The sequence below is a fragment of the Myripristis murdjan genome, chromosome 16 (genome assembly GCF_902150065.1).
Source record: "Myripristis murdjan chromosome 16, fMyrMur1.1, whole genome shotgun sequence".
Taxonomy (NCBI): Eukaryota; Metazoa; Chordata; class Actinopteri; order Holocentriformes; family Holocentridae; genus Myripristis; species Myripristis murdjan.
In genome coordinates, this window is record NC_043995.1 from 16,574,249 (window position 1) to 16,588,910 (window position 14,662).

Below are 14,662 nucleotides of genomic sequence, written 5' to 3' on the forward strand. Positions count from 1 at the left end.
GTGCTGAGCCGCTGGGTGTGCGGTCAACAAAGTCCGAGCCTCAGTTTGAGACTCCACCCCTTTACGAGCATCGGGACACCTAGAGCACAACAAAGCATGTGTCGCTCCGCTATATTGTTTCTCCATTGAACGTACGGAATATAGGATTTTGTTGGATTTTGCCATACCTTATTCGCTTTCCCATTGATGATACTTCTAGAGTAGGTAAGCCGCATTTAAATTTTCACATTTTTTTCCGGAGAGAGGGAATGAGTTTGTGTTTGTTTTGTTGTGTTATTCGGCGCCATTTTCATACACAGATTATTTAAATACCCTGGCACGTTGGCCCGATATAGCCTATTACGGTTTTGCTGTTTTTACGTAAAAAACTGTGAAAATAGGCGTCATGGTTGGCGTTATTCCAATGCGATATTTGAATCACTGAACAAAAATACAGTTAAAAATTCAAATGCCATATAAACGACGGCCGTCTCACAACATATCCACAAGAAAAGTGGTGTGTTGTGGCGGATCCAAATTTGTGGTGTGTGGGTTGTTTGTGGAAAAAGATGAATGGGGATGCGAGTGACTTCGCTGTTTTAAATGGCATATGGTATGTAGATATTTTTTCTTTTTTGAAAACTCACTTTACAAAGTTGCTCGTAGCTGTTTGCAGTAATCACCCTCTGTAAGCTAATATCAACCAACATTTAAAAGAGAAGCTAGGCTATAGTCATTCTCGATAAAGTGTGTGCTGTAGGCAAAACAGTAATATAATGATAAATAAAAGGTAGTGTTAACCATGGCCTCCAGTTGGCATAATCATAAAGCCCACATAAAACCACATTAAGATAGGCCTTATTTTATTTTAAGAAAGCATTATTTTATAGTCCCCCCTTAAATACCCTGTCTTAATCTAATTTGCTGTAGTTTGCTAATATTCAGTATGATGTGTAGTTGGAGTTTTTGTTAATAAAATTTGTGCCAGGCTAAAATATGTGCAAAATTTCACAAATCACTGTGTGTGTGTGTGTGTGTGTGTGTGTGTGTGTGTGTGTGTGTGTGTGTGTGTGTGTGAGAAATGAGTTGAGGTGGGTTTACCCGCCACCACATTCCTGAGTCTGACTGTTCCTGCTGCCACATTCAGTCAGAATATTGATTTTAGTTTCTGATGTCTGGGCCACAATTTAATGTCTCTTGATGATCAATGTGGCAGTAATTAGGAGTTTGATTTTTCCTTTTTTTTTTAACTTTCAGATGTTGAGCTGACTTAGTGTTCCGCTACACAAGCTGTCTTAATCTGTGAACTGTTACAAAGCATCGCTATTTTCAAGAATGCCTATGCACAAATGCTTTTTATTCTCGCAAGCTGTTTCAGAGATGGCATTGCTTTTGGTTTTCATTTTCTGCTTGACATGACTTGTTCTCATCCCAAGAGGAGAGCATGGGTTAAAAATATCCATCTTTGCTGGAGGGCGGCATATGTGTACGCGTATCTGCTTCTGTGTTCCTGCATGCATGTACTTCCCATAACGCACTTAAGGGAGACTCATCCAATAAGCCTTGTCTCCATTGATGATACTGCTGGATATATATAGTCAGATAATCTTTTATGAAGGGCTGCCAATATGACGCGAGAGGGATGAGGGAGACACACGGGCCGTCTTAATGCTTTAGGACTGGCAAGTGGCAAGGGCTTGTGCTTGCAAACAAATGTAAACACAGCGTTAAAATAAATTAACAAATAACAAAATAGGTGACAGAGATATGACTAAAGTGTTTCTTGTAGTGCTGAATCAGCAGTACTACTAACGCAGATCTGCAGAAGTGATCCAGAAGGATGTTTGCGGCTCTGCTGTGCATGTGAGAGTGAGGTCACCGAGGCTCTAGAAGACCTTGCGGGTGTTAATCCTCTTTTGGGAGTTATGATGCATTTGTGTACTTAGACTACTACTCTGTTGTGTGAGCACTACGAGGCCAAATAGGAAATGACTCCACATACAGTCCTTTGCTCTTTTCTTGATGAATGAGGGAGTATGTGGCTTTGAGTGGTTCTGTGATCATGTAGAAAGTGGAGGCTTATACTGTAATGTGAAGATTTTTTTTTGTACAACTAAATAAGTTACAGGGTCATACTCCTTTTGATTCTGTTTAACTAAGAAATCATAATATCTTGGCACAAATTGATTGATCTTGCTTATTGTCCAACGTAAACTACTTCACAAAAAGGAGTACCTGTTTCATGATGTACACTCACGCACTGACACTCTAAACAGTCAATGGCCTTTTTCAAAGGTGATGTTGGGAATGGATTTGGGATGGCTTTCAAGGCAACCGCAGTAAATCAATCAAGCTACTCCATTCCCTTCCTAGGAAGGGTCATGTTACAGCATCAGGAGCACAGGCCATCTGTGTGTATTGATTCATTTGCAACTGGGTTTTGGATAGGCTTACACAGAGGAAGACTAAAAAAAACCCTGTGTAGCCTAATACCTTTTGCTTTAGTATCACCCAGTTCACCAAGAGCTATGGCAAAATCCATGATTACAGTATTTCATTCTAAGCCTCTTTCATGTTTTGCATGTTTTGTTTTGCTGACTGAAGAGGTCAGAGTAGTAGTGCTCTGTTTTTCTCTCACTCTCATTCACTCTGCGTCTACTTAATCTTGAAAGCATATTATTCACATAGCAACATCCCCTGAAATTAGTAAACGTGAACACAAGAATGGCTTATACCCAGGATCTGCCCATGTTGTGTGTATTCATGTTGGACAAGTTTATGGGCATTATTGAATTTGTGAACACTTTAGGCACATGTTGGCGTGGATGTTGGCGTGCTTGTCTGTGTTTACTTAGCGGGGTTAACAGGAGCCACCATGTGGCCAGAGGACTGATATCTTGGCCTTCAGTTCATTTCTGTTGTCTTTGAGCCAGGTAGGCGGAGCTTCACATAAAACCATGAAACCATGAATCAGCACAGCTGATCACCACTGTCCTTCTGCCATCTCTCTCTCTCTCTTCCTCCTCTCTCTCTCTCTCTCTCTCTCTCTCTCTCTTTTCCCCCTTTTTTTTCTCTCTCTTCCTCCCTCTCTCTCTCTTCCTCCTCTCTCTTTCTCTCTCTCTTCCTCTCTCTCTCTCTCTCTGTCTTTCTCTCTCTCTCTCTCTCTCTCTCTCTCTCTCTCTCTCTCTCTCTCTCTCTCTCTCTCTCTCACACACACACATACAGATAGAACAAGAGTAGGCAGAGACAGTGAGATAGGTAGATAGATAGAGATAATCTCACTTGGTCACTTGGGGCCTGATTAACTCTAAACTCCTTCTAATTCCTTAAGCCTACTCTCAGCACCCCGGAAACATGTTTTCTTTACGTCTGAGTTTTCCTATGGTCTAATGTTCTTCTGTAAGTCAACTAACTTGAGAATCAGTTGCTAGGTGGTTTAGTGATCACACCAAATCAAACCAATTATATCAAATCAAATAAATCAAAAGATTGTGTCCAGCCTTAAAACTTGGCCCATGGGTTACCTTACCTGTGTGTGTGTGTGTGTGTGTGTGTGTGTGTGTGTGTGTGTGTGTGGCTGGCACGACTGTTTGCACATGTGCATCTGCGTGCTTGTGTGCGGTACAGTGTCCGTAAATAGATATGAGCTTGTCTGTAAGGCTAACTAATGAGTCTCTGCATCTTGAGCACATGCAGTTATTTATATATCTCCTCCTCTGCAAGTTCTACTCCATTCAACTCCCTTGTCTCACACTCACACACACACACACACACACACACACACACACACACACACACACACACACACACACACAGTACAGCATCGCTGACAAGTAAGGAGAAGGCTTTGGTAAATAGAGGAAGCCATCAATATATCTTCTAAACCAGTCAGATACTTGATTCACAGGAAATCAATTTTAATGTCAAAGGAAACGCCCATTAAAGTTTTCCTTGTAGTATCCATGAGTCATTTTTTTGAGAGGCGCGACTTCAGCTGAGTCAAATCAAATTTAGTTGTCTAAGCTTGAATTGAATTCAGAGGTATAGCCTACATCTAAAAATGAATTTCCATAAACTGTGAATTATTGGAATATGTTGCCCTCAGTTTGACAGAATAATCTACAAATTACAGTGATGTGAATTTATGATTGGCCTCTTCAAAGTGAAATCCCAAGCAAATCTCGTCAAATGTATAACCTGCTTCTTGTGTGAAAATTAAATTCGGTTAAAACTCATTGCAATGCAAAATCAAATTGTGATTTAATGTCAAGGCTGGTGTTTGCACCTGATGAAGCAGCTCCTTCTGAGCACACTCTTGCTAGAGGGTAGCCTACTTCATATATAATTTAGCTCATTAGAGGCACTAATTATACAGTAATGAGGGCAGGTTTTTTTTATATTTTTTTTTTAAATTTTTTACAGTATTGCAAAACTGCACCTCATTACATCTACCCCAAAGCAGAACTAGGCCTTATAGGGATTTTGATATATTGCAAGATCCTGTCAGTTTGCTGCTGCTGTCTCAATCTGTCATGATGCAGGTTAGTCTTGCTCAGCTGGCCGCTAGCAGAGATGTTAGGTAGGCAACTCGAAATGGAGGAGGCAGCAGACACAAGCTCAGCTGGTCCATTAGGAGCACGTCTGTTTTCTGACAATCAGAATTGAGATGACGGGGCATTAAAGGACCCAGAGGAGCCTGTGAGCACTGATGCGTACCGGTGTGTTTGGAGGGGGGGGGCTATGGAATAGGCCTATGGGGGGTCTTGGTGGGGGGAAGGGTAGGCAGGATTAGTTATAGTGTGCAGCACAGTTATTGGTCACTGGACACAAACAATGGGAGGGCTAAAGAGGATTTGGTCTTTCTGAGTACCCCCCCCCCCCCCCCCCCCCCCCCTCCTCTCCTGCTGTCCTATATGTGCCAGTGGGAAGTGCATGGTATAGAGGAACAAGCTGCACCCTTTGGGGCATTGCACAGCCCTGTACATCTGGAAGATTGGCCTGCCTGCCTTCTACCCCTGTCTAGCATTTCCCCTCCCCCACGCCACACAGGGCAGGGCGAGACTTGAACTACATATGGAGTAGACAAAAACACACCCACATTAGTCACCAATTAGACAATACCTAGACTAGACAAAATGGTGAATCTGTCTCATTGGACTTGAAGCATTCACTGCGCTGTAACTGCCACTCTCTCACTCAGGAGAGGTGTTGTGTGATTGCATAATAGCTGCAGTATATTTCAGTCAATTGTGCGATTTAGCCTCAGGGTTAGATTTCTAAATATATCAGATCCCTCTTCCCACTGTCACACCGATGAATCAAAGTGGTGTTCATTAAACTCTAAGGCCGTCTCTGTGAATGTGAAACAAATTATTGGATGCAGAGTAATTAAGCAAGTATGCCTGCACTTTTCCACGCAGACAGCAGCGCCACTTCTGTGCCAAGGCTACAGTCCAGATAAGAATGACTCAAGGTCAGATGTTTTTTGTACTGCCTGATATGTCCCATCTGAGCGAGTGTGCATGTTACCTTGGTGCGTGATGGTGCCCTGGCTGACCCATGCAGGACAGACATGAGAGGTGGAAGTGCTGGGCTTCCTCGGTGAGGATGATGCTGGCTGTGCTAATGGGCTAACACAGAGCAGAATGCCTCTTTTGTGTCTATGAGTTTTAATGAGTTTGTGGTAGACACTTTTGTGGGCTTGTCCTCAGAAGTTCAGAAGTGCAACAAGGGAGGCCATTGTATGATGAGCTGATGTGTGTGAATTTGTGTGTGCAAGTGTAAGAATATAATCTGCGGGTGGCAGTTGGCTTCATGTTTAATTGATATGGTCTCATCTTGGTTATGGTATTCATAATTGGCCATTAACAATAACTTAATGTAATAACTTAAATTGTTCACTCTACAAATGAGTCATTGTAGAGTGCTGTTCATACCAACTGAAATGATAAAATGTAAACGAAAATTATCGAGTGTGCATACCAATTACCCTATTTGCATAATACAACATTGCATTTATTTTCTATTATGTTACACCATGATGAGAAAATGACAGAAACAAAATTAGGCCTGTTCTGTGGTTATGTGGGTTTTAACAAAACAAAATATTTTTTTATGCTGAGTGTTTTCCTTTAACATCTCAGATGATATGTCACAAAGACCTGAAAATGAAAATGTGGAAATGAAAATTGATGGAGCTTGTTTGTAGAAAGTGTAGCATTTTTGTCATTTTGAATTCTGGGTTCCTACTTGATTCCATCAGTGCCACTAAGAGTGAATTGAAAATGAAATGTTTCCTAGACATAGGGCTAACGAGTCCAATGCTCGTAATCTTGTTTGTTGTGTTCCAAGTATAGCCGTGCTATGCACTGTCACATGCTGTACAGCACAGTGACCTTTCTCCATCTCTGACTCCCTTCTGTTCTCCTTCCCAGTGGCTACCATGACAACAGAGGCAAGTGCGGTGAGTGAAGCAGACACTGAGGGCAAGCAGAAGGCCAGTGGAGCCGAGCCCGAACCTCAAAACAAGCCGAAGTCAGGGGCAGCAGCGTCTGAGTCAGAAAAGGAGAAGCTGGGCAAGAAGGCCCAGGAGCAGGCATCTGAGCCTGGGCCTGCTGATGGTGCAACCTCCCCTGAGGAGGAGCAGCTGAAGCCCCGTACGCGAACCTCTGCTGGCAAAGGCCTGTCTCGCCTCTTCTCCTCCTTTCTCAAGCGCCGCTCACAGTGCTCAGAAGGAGAAGGGTTTGAGGCGGAGAAAGCCAAGGAGGAGAAAGCTGACAAAGAAGAAAAAGTAACCAAGGCAGAGCAGGAAAAGGTAGAAGAGGTAAAGACTGAGGAGAAAGAGGCAGAAGCAGAGGAGGAAAAATCTGAAGAGAAAGAATTAAAAAAGAGTGAGGAGGAACAGGTGGAACAAAAAGAGGAAAAGAAAGAAGAACGGGTTGAGAAAAAGGGTAGTAAGAAGAAAAGGAAAGAAAATAAGAGAAAAGCTGAGGAAAGGGATGAGGAGAGATTGAAAAAGAAAGAAGAAGAAAAAGAGGAGGAAAAGACAAAGAAGAAAGAGGAGGAAAAGAAGGAGGAGAAAGCACAGCAGACAGTAGAAAAAGAAGAAAAGGAGGAAAAATTAGAGACAAAAGGGGATAAGGAGGAGGCCACCGATGTGAAAGAGGACAAGAAAGCAGATGTAGGAAGGAAGGAGAGTAAAGAAGAAGAAAAGGTTGACAAAAAAGTGGCCAAGAAGAAAGAAAAGGAGGAAAAAGCAAAGAGGAAGGAGGAGGAAAAAGCAAAGAGGAAAGCAGAGGAAGATGAAAGAGTAAAAAAGAGAGAAGAAGAGAAAGCAAAGAAAGAGGAGGAAAAAGCAAAGAAGAAAGAAGAGGAGAAATTAAAAGACACAAAAAAGAAAGAAGAGGAGAAGGTGAAAGAGGAGGCAAAAAAGAAAGAGGAGGGGAAGAGGAAAGAAGAAAAGGTGGAACAAAAAGAGGAAAAGGGGAAGGAGGAAGAGGGAAAGAAAAAAGAAAAGGGAAAGAATAAAGGAAAGAAAGAGGTGAAAGAGCAGCAAGTGAAGGCACCCATCGCTGCTCCAGAGCCTGAGCTGAAAACAGAGCTGGAGATTGAACAGGCCCCTGATCAGCACTCAGTTAGCAGTGCAGAGACTCAGGTGAGTGTGCAACATGGACAGATATTTGCATTCGTGTGTGTGTGTGTGTGAGAGAGAGAGAGAGAGAGAGAGAGAGAGAGAGAGAGAGAGAGTATGAAATAACCAGCAAGCAGTAGAAATTTAAGTTAATATGGGTTTGAGTTTTGCCAGAATCTGGTGGTAATTTAACCTGGAGGTACTGCTCAAAAACAGATCCCTTCTGTGTGCACTTTCATGCTGCACATTGGATTTGTACAAGAGGAACAGAAGGCTGGGATTTGCCTTATCGTAGCTTCAGGTCCATGTATTTTTTCCATCTGATGAATTTTTTATTTTGCACACTGCTTGCTCAGCGAAAGTGACTATGCTGTTCCAAAGTGAAAGCTTGGATGGACACAAAAAAATAACTATGCTCATCTGAACCGAGCGATCTAGAGCTGACATGTCACACATTTTTTAGTAAGAACATATTGAGTTGTATGTATTCATTGTAATGCAGTCATTATTTCCAAATGAAGTACAACATCTTGTCTTTCCACATTCCTGTCATCTGTGTAACGGGTTTTTCATCTGTCTGTGTTAACTCACCTAGCCCGCTCAAGAGGAGCACAAGCAACAGTCCAAGATAAAGAGGGAGTCTGTGGCAGAAGAGGGCCAAAAAGAGGACACTCAGAAAAAAGAGGGGGAAAAAGACCAAAAGGAGGAAGAAGTCAAAAAAGAGGAAAAGAAAACAGAGGAGGCAACAAAGGAGAAGCCTAAAAAAGAAAAGAAGACTGAGAAAAAAGCAGAAGAGGCTAAAGGCTCTAAAAAACAAAAAACCATGCAGTGCACAGTCACCTTACTGGATGACGCTCAGTTTGAGTGTGAACTTGATGTAAGAGACTTTGTTTTTTTGTGTGTAATGGATATCATCTCATTTCAAAAGCAGCACGGATACACTTATGAAGACTGAAAAGCTCACTCTCTTGTTCTCTCATTTTGTCTGTGTTGTTTAGAAACATGCAAAAGGCCAAGAACTGTTTATGCAGGTGTGTGACCACCTCAACCTGTTGGAGAAAGATTACTTTGGCCTGGCCAACTGGGAAACCCCAACCAGCAAGGTAGGCTGGATCCTTTCTGTTTAATTCTAGTCACTGTACCAATTCATATGCGGGCATTTTGCATGTGTCGTTTTGCCACACTGAGAAGAAATTAGTTGGGTTTGATTTTCATTACACATTTGTGTTCCACAGACATGGTTGGATCCCTCCAAAGAGATTCGGAAACAGGTTCCAGGCGCTGTCTATGAGTTTACATTCAATGTGAAGTTCTACCCCCCTGATCCAGCGCAGCTCACTGAAGACCTCACCAGGTCATTGTCTTTGCTGTCATTCAATCCTCCCCTTGTCACTACCAACTCAATCATACCTTGTGTCACCTCAGATGAAGTTTTTATATCTAAGTCTCAGTAGTGAGCCCATTTTCCCCTCCGTTCTCCTTCAGGTACTATCTGTGTCTGCAGCTGAGGAAGGACATCATTCGTGGCACCCTGCCCTGTTCCTTTGTCACACTGTCCCTGCTGGGCTCCTACACTGCCCAGTCAGAGCTGGGTGAGTACGACCCAGAGATCCATGGAACGGACTATGTCAAGGAGCTGAACCTTGCCACTGGGCAGACTCAAGAGCTTGAAGAAAAGGTGATGGAGCTGCATCGCACATACAGGTAAGCTGAGGAGCAGGGCAAAGACCAGAGTAATTTACTTAAATGCTATGTTGTATGAAGAGTTCATAGCGGTCTCAACTCAACACATCATCTTTGCTTGAGGGGTTTGATAGATAAGAACAGGCTCAGTTTTATTAGGTTTGAATAAGCACCATTCGGAAGATTGACATTGTGAAGAGTCTGTGAATATTTTTATGTTTGTAAAATTGCTTGAATAGATAATGCATTATTATTATTATTATTATTAATTTTTTCAACATTATCGAAGGCCTTCAGACAGTCTTGAAAATAACGCATGCATCCGATGTTAACCCTTTTTCATCCTTGTTGATGTGTGTGTCCAGGTCAATGAGTCCAGCCCAAGCAGATATGTTGTTTCTGGAAAATGCCAAGAAACTTGCCATGTATGGAGTGGACCTACATCAAGCCAAGGTAGGGTTTTGTGTGAGTTATGCAATCCATTAGGGTTATTGCTGCATGGTTTAACTCTGGAAATTCTGAAATGTTCAGAGGAAAGACGGTGACTTCCTTTCATTTTTAAAATGAGTTTTATGATTTGGTAAGAGCAAGCTTGTGTAACATCAGAAGCATCCAGATTTTAATTACAAATTAATGCCAACCCTTGTTCAGCAGAAAAGGAGAGATTAATGAAATTTGAAAATCCATGACCTCAAAATGAGGCAACGTCTGCCTCCTAGTGATTGTTTGTTGTAAGTGCAAACCATGAATTAAGTAGTTTGCAGTGCTGATAACATTTTCATGTTTGTGTTTGCACACAGGATCTGGAGGGAGTTGACATTATGTTGGGGGTTTGCTCTAGTGGTCTGATGGTTTACAAGGACAAGCTGAGGATCAACCGCTTCCCTTGGCCCAAAGTACTTAAGATCTCTTACAAGCGCAGCAGCTTCTTCATCAAGATCCGACCATCAGAGGTAAAACTAAAAATCACTTATTTCTGTTCAGTCTCGGAATAATCTCATTTTTCTTGTCTTATTACATAGTCATTATAGCCAGAGTTTATCCTCTTTTAGTTGACTCAGTTCATAGTGCTGAATAGAGAATACTTGAAAACCTGCGGGTATGTAAAGCCCTTTGAGACTATAAAGAATAGTGTTGGGCTTTAAATAAACTTGAACTTGAACTAAAATAGACTGTAATTCATTTTTAACGGTTGAGTATACCTTGAGTTTATCTTTTTGTTTGGATTTTACAATGTTTTCATGCCTGATTTTTCAGTGTTTGAGTTTTGATGAAAATCTCTCTCAGAACTGAAAATGCATTCAACCCAGCTCTGGGATATTTTGTGCTTCATGTTGTGTTGCTGAATTGTGTCATCAACACAATAATATGTTCCAGTAATTATACAAAATTTATACTTTATGATCTTTTCTTCACCTACAGCAAGAGCAGTATGAGAGTACAATTGGCTTCAAACTGCCCAACTACAAAGCCTCTAAGAAGTTGTGGAAAGTTTGTGTTGAACACCATACCTTCTTCAGGTGAGAACAGGTTGTTTGCCCTTCTTTGAATGGTCAGTACCTCCCTGCCTAGCAACAGAAGCCACTCTTGGATTCTCCATCCCATAGATAATTGGCTAAGTGGCCTCTGCAGCTTAGCCTCTCAGGGTAATTAGACTGGCAGTGTGGCAGTTTAACTAAAGAGGAGAAACCACATACCCATGCTCCTGAGCTTAGAATTACAAATAAAAAGTTGTTTTCTTTTCCTGCCTGTTTGTGAGCAATGCAAAATGACTTGTAATGTGATATTCTCCCTCCATGTGGGGCTGTCACTTTGATGAGATTATCTCTGAACCCTCAGTGGAGACAGATTTTCCTGTCAAAGTGATTAAATGGTGGGTGGCTGAAATTTTAAAAAGCATGTGTATGTGGCTTGCAGGGTTTCAACAGTAGAGCCCCCCTCTTCACGTCGCTTCCTTGCCCTGGGCTCTAAGTTCCGGTACAGCGGGAGAACCCAGGCCCAGACCCGCCAGGCCAGCGCCGAGATTGTCCGCCCAGCTCCTCGCTTCACACGCTCTGCCAGCAAGAGGCTGTCCCGTAACTTAGATGGAGGTATGCATAAATGTGTGTGTGTACATGTTGGTGGATAATCTTTTGTGTGGGTATCACTTGTATTGTGCATGTACAGTATTTGTGACAGTTGGTATTTATAAATAAATGCACAGCCTCCAGTTCTGCTCCAGTCTAACTTGTCTCACTCTTGCAGCTGGAGATGATACTCTCCAGTCCCTGCAAAAGCTCTCAGTCTCAAACAGGTCTGAGGTTGATGATTGGTTCATGATGCTGGAATCTGACAAGCCGGAGCCTTTTCCAGAACTGTCAGGTACCAGGAAGTGTGTGGAGCCCCATCAGAGCTTTTTGCGATACTAACACTGGTTTTACTCTTGCTCGCTAACAGCCATAACGCATGGTTTGTCGTAGCCATTCACTCAAGTTCATTTGCTTTCACACGCCTAAGCCTTGAGGACACTGTCTTTCAACTGCAGCACAGATCATTAACTTAAGAGGACAGTGACCTAATCTGACCCACAGATGATGGCTCTCACCTTGTTCTTTCCCTGACATTATCCCAGGGAGGCTTTAGTCACCATGGATTTCACCAGAGAAAAACAGGAATGTTTTTACTAAGTATGCACAAATATACTTGTGTATTTTCAATCTTGAGATTGGTCGTCTTCATTTTTTTACAGTCACAGAGGCTGCTGCTATGCGTGTGTCTTTGTGTGTGTTGCACAGCAAATTTCAGTTGCTGCTATGCTTGTAGCTATTTTGTGTTACATTTTGAATGACTTACTCACTTTTACAGTGACTCTTTGCAAATTTTTGCACTTTGCCAAAGAACAGTGGCTTTGTTTCGCCCTTTGTATCTGTCCTTGTTCTGAAGGATGTGATAGATGTTCCAAACAGAACACACAGATCAAAGTGGCATGTTGAACCATCTTCAATTCAGCTTTGTACTCACCCCAGCTTACTGGACTCATAGCAGTCTGGTGCAGTCATACTGTACAATTGCTTGGCATTTCGCTTGGTCAAAAACACGCCCACTGCACTGTCGAATGTCGCCTTCACCTCTCCAGCAGAGCTATTACATAACAGCCATCACCTCATCATCTCTCCACAGCCAGTGGGGAGTCCTTACAGACATTTAAACAGTCCTGGGAGGAGGGGCAGTCTATTCAGACATCAACAGCAACCTGGCAGGAAACTGAGACTGACCAGGCTGGCTCTTATACCTTCACCCAGACTTTCAGTCAGTCACAGCAGGGACTGACATCTGATGAGCAACAGCAGGGGAGAACAGAGGATGAGTGGTCTGTCCTGCTCCATCGTAATCCTTCTCTTCCCTTTGTGCCACCCTTTGATAGTGTAAAAAAAACAGGTATCTGCTGATCTCTATACACATTTTGATCATGTTCTTTGTATGCCTAATTTCAAAGTTGGCCACAAGGCATTCTGCACCTATAAGCGTCGTTTTATTACGCTACTTTGAGAAGGATTGTCAAAGAGTTTGTGTATGAATTTTCTTGTAAGGTGTTATGGCCAGTATGTGTTCTGGGTATGTTGGTCCCTACATAAATGCTGAATTATAGAACTGTTTCTCTGATGTCAGCTAAGCCCAGGTATGCAAAAAAGAGCTCTGGAGCTATGGACCGGTTATTACAGCCAGTGCTCAAACAGCAAGATGATTGGTTCCAGCACTTCGACCGCACCCTCACCATACCCTCACTTGAGTATGTCAGCAGACCTTCATGTGAGTTTACTTGTGAGATCTTGGATATATTTGTGGAGCAAGATGACTAGCAGCCTCGCTCTGTGATGTGAAATGATTCTATGTTGTGATGACTACAACCAGTTTAGCTCCTCTCATAGTTTAACTTAACTCAGTGTTCTCTATTCTGCTCCTCCCAGTCTCTGTCCCAGTCCAGCCTGAGCCCCAGGAGACGGATGAGCAAGGAACAGTTGTGGTAGAACAGAAAGAGACCACTGAGGAAGTCATTATGAAGCTACAGGAAACAGTGACCGTGGTAGACAGACTGAAAGAGGCAGAGGTTTTGGAAAAGAAGCTGAGGGAAGTGAGGTTTTTAGAGGAGAGGCTCCAGGAAGTGGACGAGCTGGCAGACAAAATCCAGGAAGCAATAGAAGAGGAATTGGGGAAAGAGGAAGTAGATAAACTGTGGCAGGAAGAAAGAGAGAAGGAGAAAGAAGTGAAACATGTCAGATTCATAGCAAAGGAAAAATCACTGAAGAAGGTTGAGACAAAGGATGAAGGTGAAGTAGATGAGTTGGAGGAGCAAATAAAGGAGGTGTTTTTAAAGGGCTTGCTGCCTGAGGAGGAAGAAAGCATGGTCCAGGAAAAGAGTGAGAAAGAGGTGATAGATGAGAATCTGAAAGATGATGGGTTAAGAGAGAGGCTACGCCAGATAGAAAGGGAATGGCAAGAAGAGATCGAGGAGAAGTTAAAGTCTGAATCTGAAGATGCCACCACCACCACCACAACCATCATCTCTGTAGTGCCAGTCCAAAGGGTGGAGAGAAGAACTAAAAAGAGAGTGACCATTGTAGAAGAAAGATGGCAGCAACAGAGGGATACAGAAGAGGAGCAGTTACCGCCTATTCTGATATCAGGGGAGAGGTCAGAAAAAGAGGAGATATGGCGCGAGACAGAATATCTTGAGGAGAGAATTGAGAGAGAAGTTGTAGAGGGGCGTCAGGCTGAGGGTCTTAAGGATGTCTGGTTCATACTTTTTGACCGCTCTCCATATGAGGCTGTTGTGAGACCATCAGGTACAGTATGCCCGTGTGCAATCAGCTTTCCATGCCTGCCTTTAAAGAAAATCCCTAATGTCGCCATCATGCTCAAACTAACTGATTTGTGCATAGGCTACACTCACATTTTAAGAGTCAATTTCAGAGTTTTGATACATGATCCGATGTCGCAGCTTATTATTCATCTTAACTGACTTGCTTAAGGTGCCTACTAAGACTGTAACACCCTCTTCAGGTTTGACAGACACCATGTAAACAGGGTGGACCTCTTCTCTTGTTGATTGCTCTTCCCTCATGCTTAAAATTCTTGTTCATCTAGAAATATGATGGCCACTCCTGTGCCTTGCTTCTGTTAATAATGTATCTGCTCTATGTTTGGTCTTATATGACATTAATCAAAGGGCTTTCAGGTCAGGTCAGGTACAGCTTTTGGGTATTGTAGAAGGGATAAAGGTACAACAGGATGGGAGACCTGCCAAAGCCAGCTATATAGATTTGCCAGGGTTCCTAAGCATCCCAGAAGATCTTGAAGTTTGATATTTGAAAAACTAATATACATAAAACA

The 14,662-nt window shown here is 42.6% G+C and overlaps 2 protein-coding genes across 9 annotated transcripts in view; both read left to right on the forward strand.

Moving 5' to 3' along the window:
- LOC115373615 (nucleolar protein 58-like) lies at window positions 1–8,241 on the forward strand. Its single transcript, XM_030072104.1, has 3 exons — window positions 1–200; window positions 6,414–7,287; window positions 8,205–8,241. Coding segments are annotated over exons 1-3 (912 nt in total). The 5' UTR covers window positions 1–199.
- Window positions 7,414–14,662, forward strand: part of LOC115373579 (titin-like) — a 23,175-nt gene continuing 15,926 nt past the window's right edge. For 7 of the 8 annotated variants that reach the window (XM_030072064.1, XM_030072065.1, XM_030072057.1 and 4 more), the window contains exons 1-12: window positions 8,307–8,486; window positions 8,608–8,712; window positions 8,845–8,963; window positions 9,095–9,313; window positions 9,658–9,745; window positions 10,093–10,245; window positions 10,715–10,812; window positions 11,210–11,382; window positions 11,537–11,653; window positions 12,452–12,709; window positions 12,941–13,081; window positions 13,240–14,115. In XM_030072064.1, the coding sequence (XP_029927924.1) occupies window positions 8,433–8,486; window positions 8,608–8,712; window positions 8,845–8,963; window positions 9,095–9,313; window positions 9,658–9,745; window positions 10,093–10,245; window positions 10,715–10,812; window positions 11,210–11,382; window positions 11,537–11,653; window positions 12,452–12,709; window positions 12,941–13,081; window positions 13,240–14,115 (2,401 nt within the window). In that variant the 5' untranslated portion in view covers window positions 8,307–8,432. Of the gene's footprint in view, window positions 7,634–8,204; window positions 8,487–8,607; window positions 8,713–8,844; window positions 8,964–9,094; window positions 9,314–9,657; window positions 9,746–10,092; window positions 10,246–10,714; window positions 10,813–11,209; window positions 11,383–11,536; window positions 11,654–12,451; window positions 12,710–12,940; window positions 13,082–13,239; window positions 14,116–14,662 lie in introns of those variants that run through there. The other variant, XM_030072060.1, reaches the window with a different exon arrangement.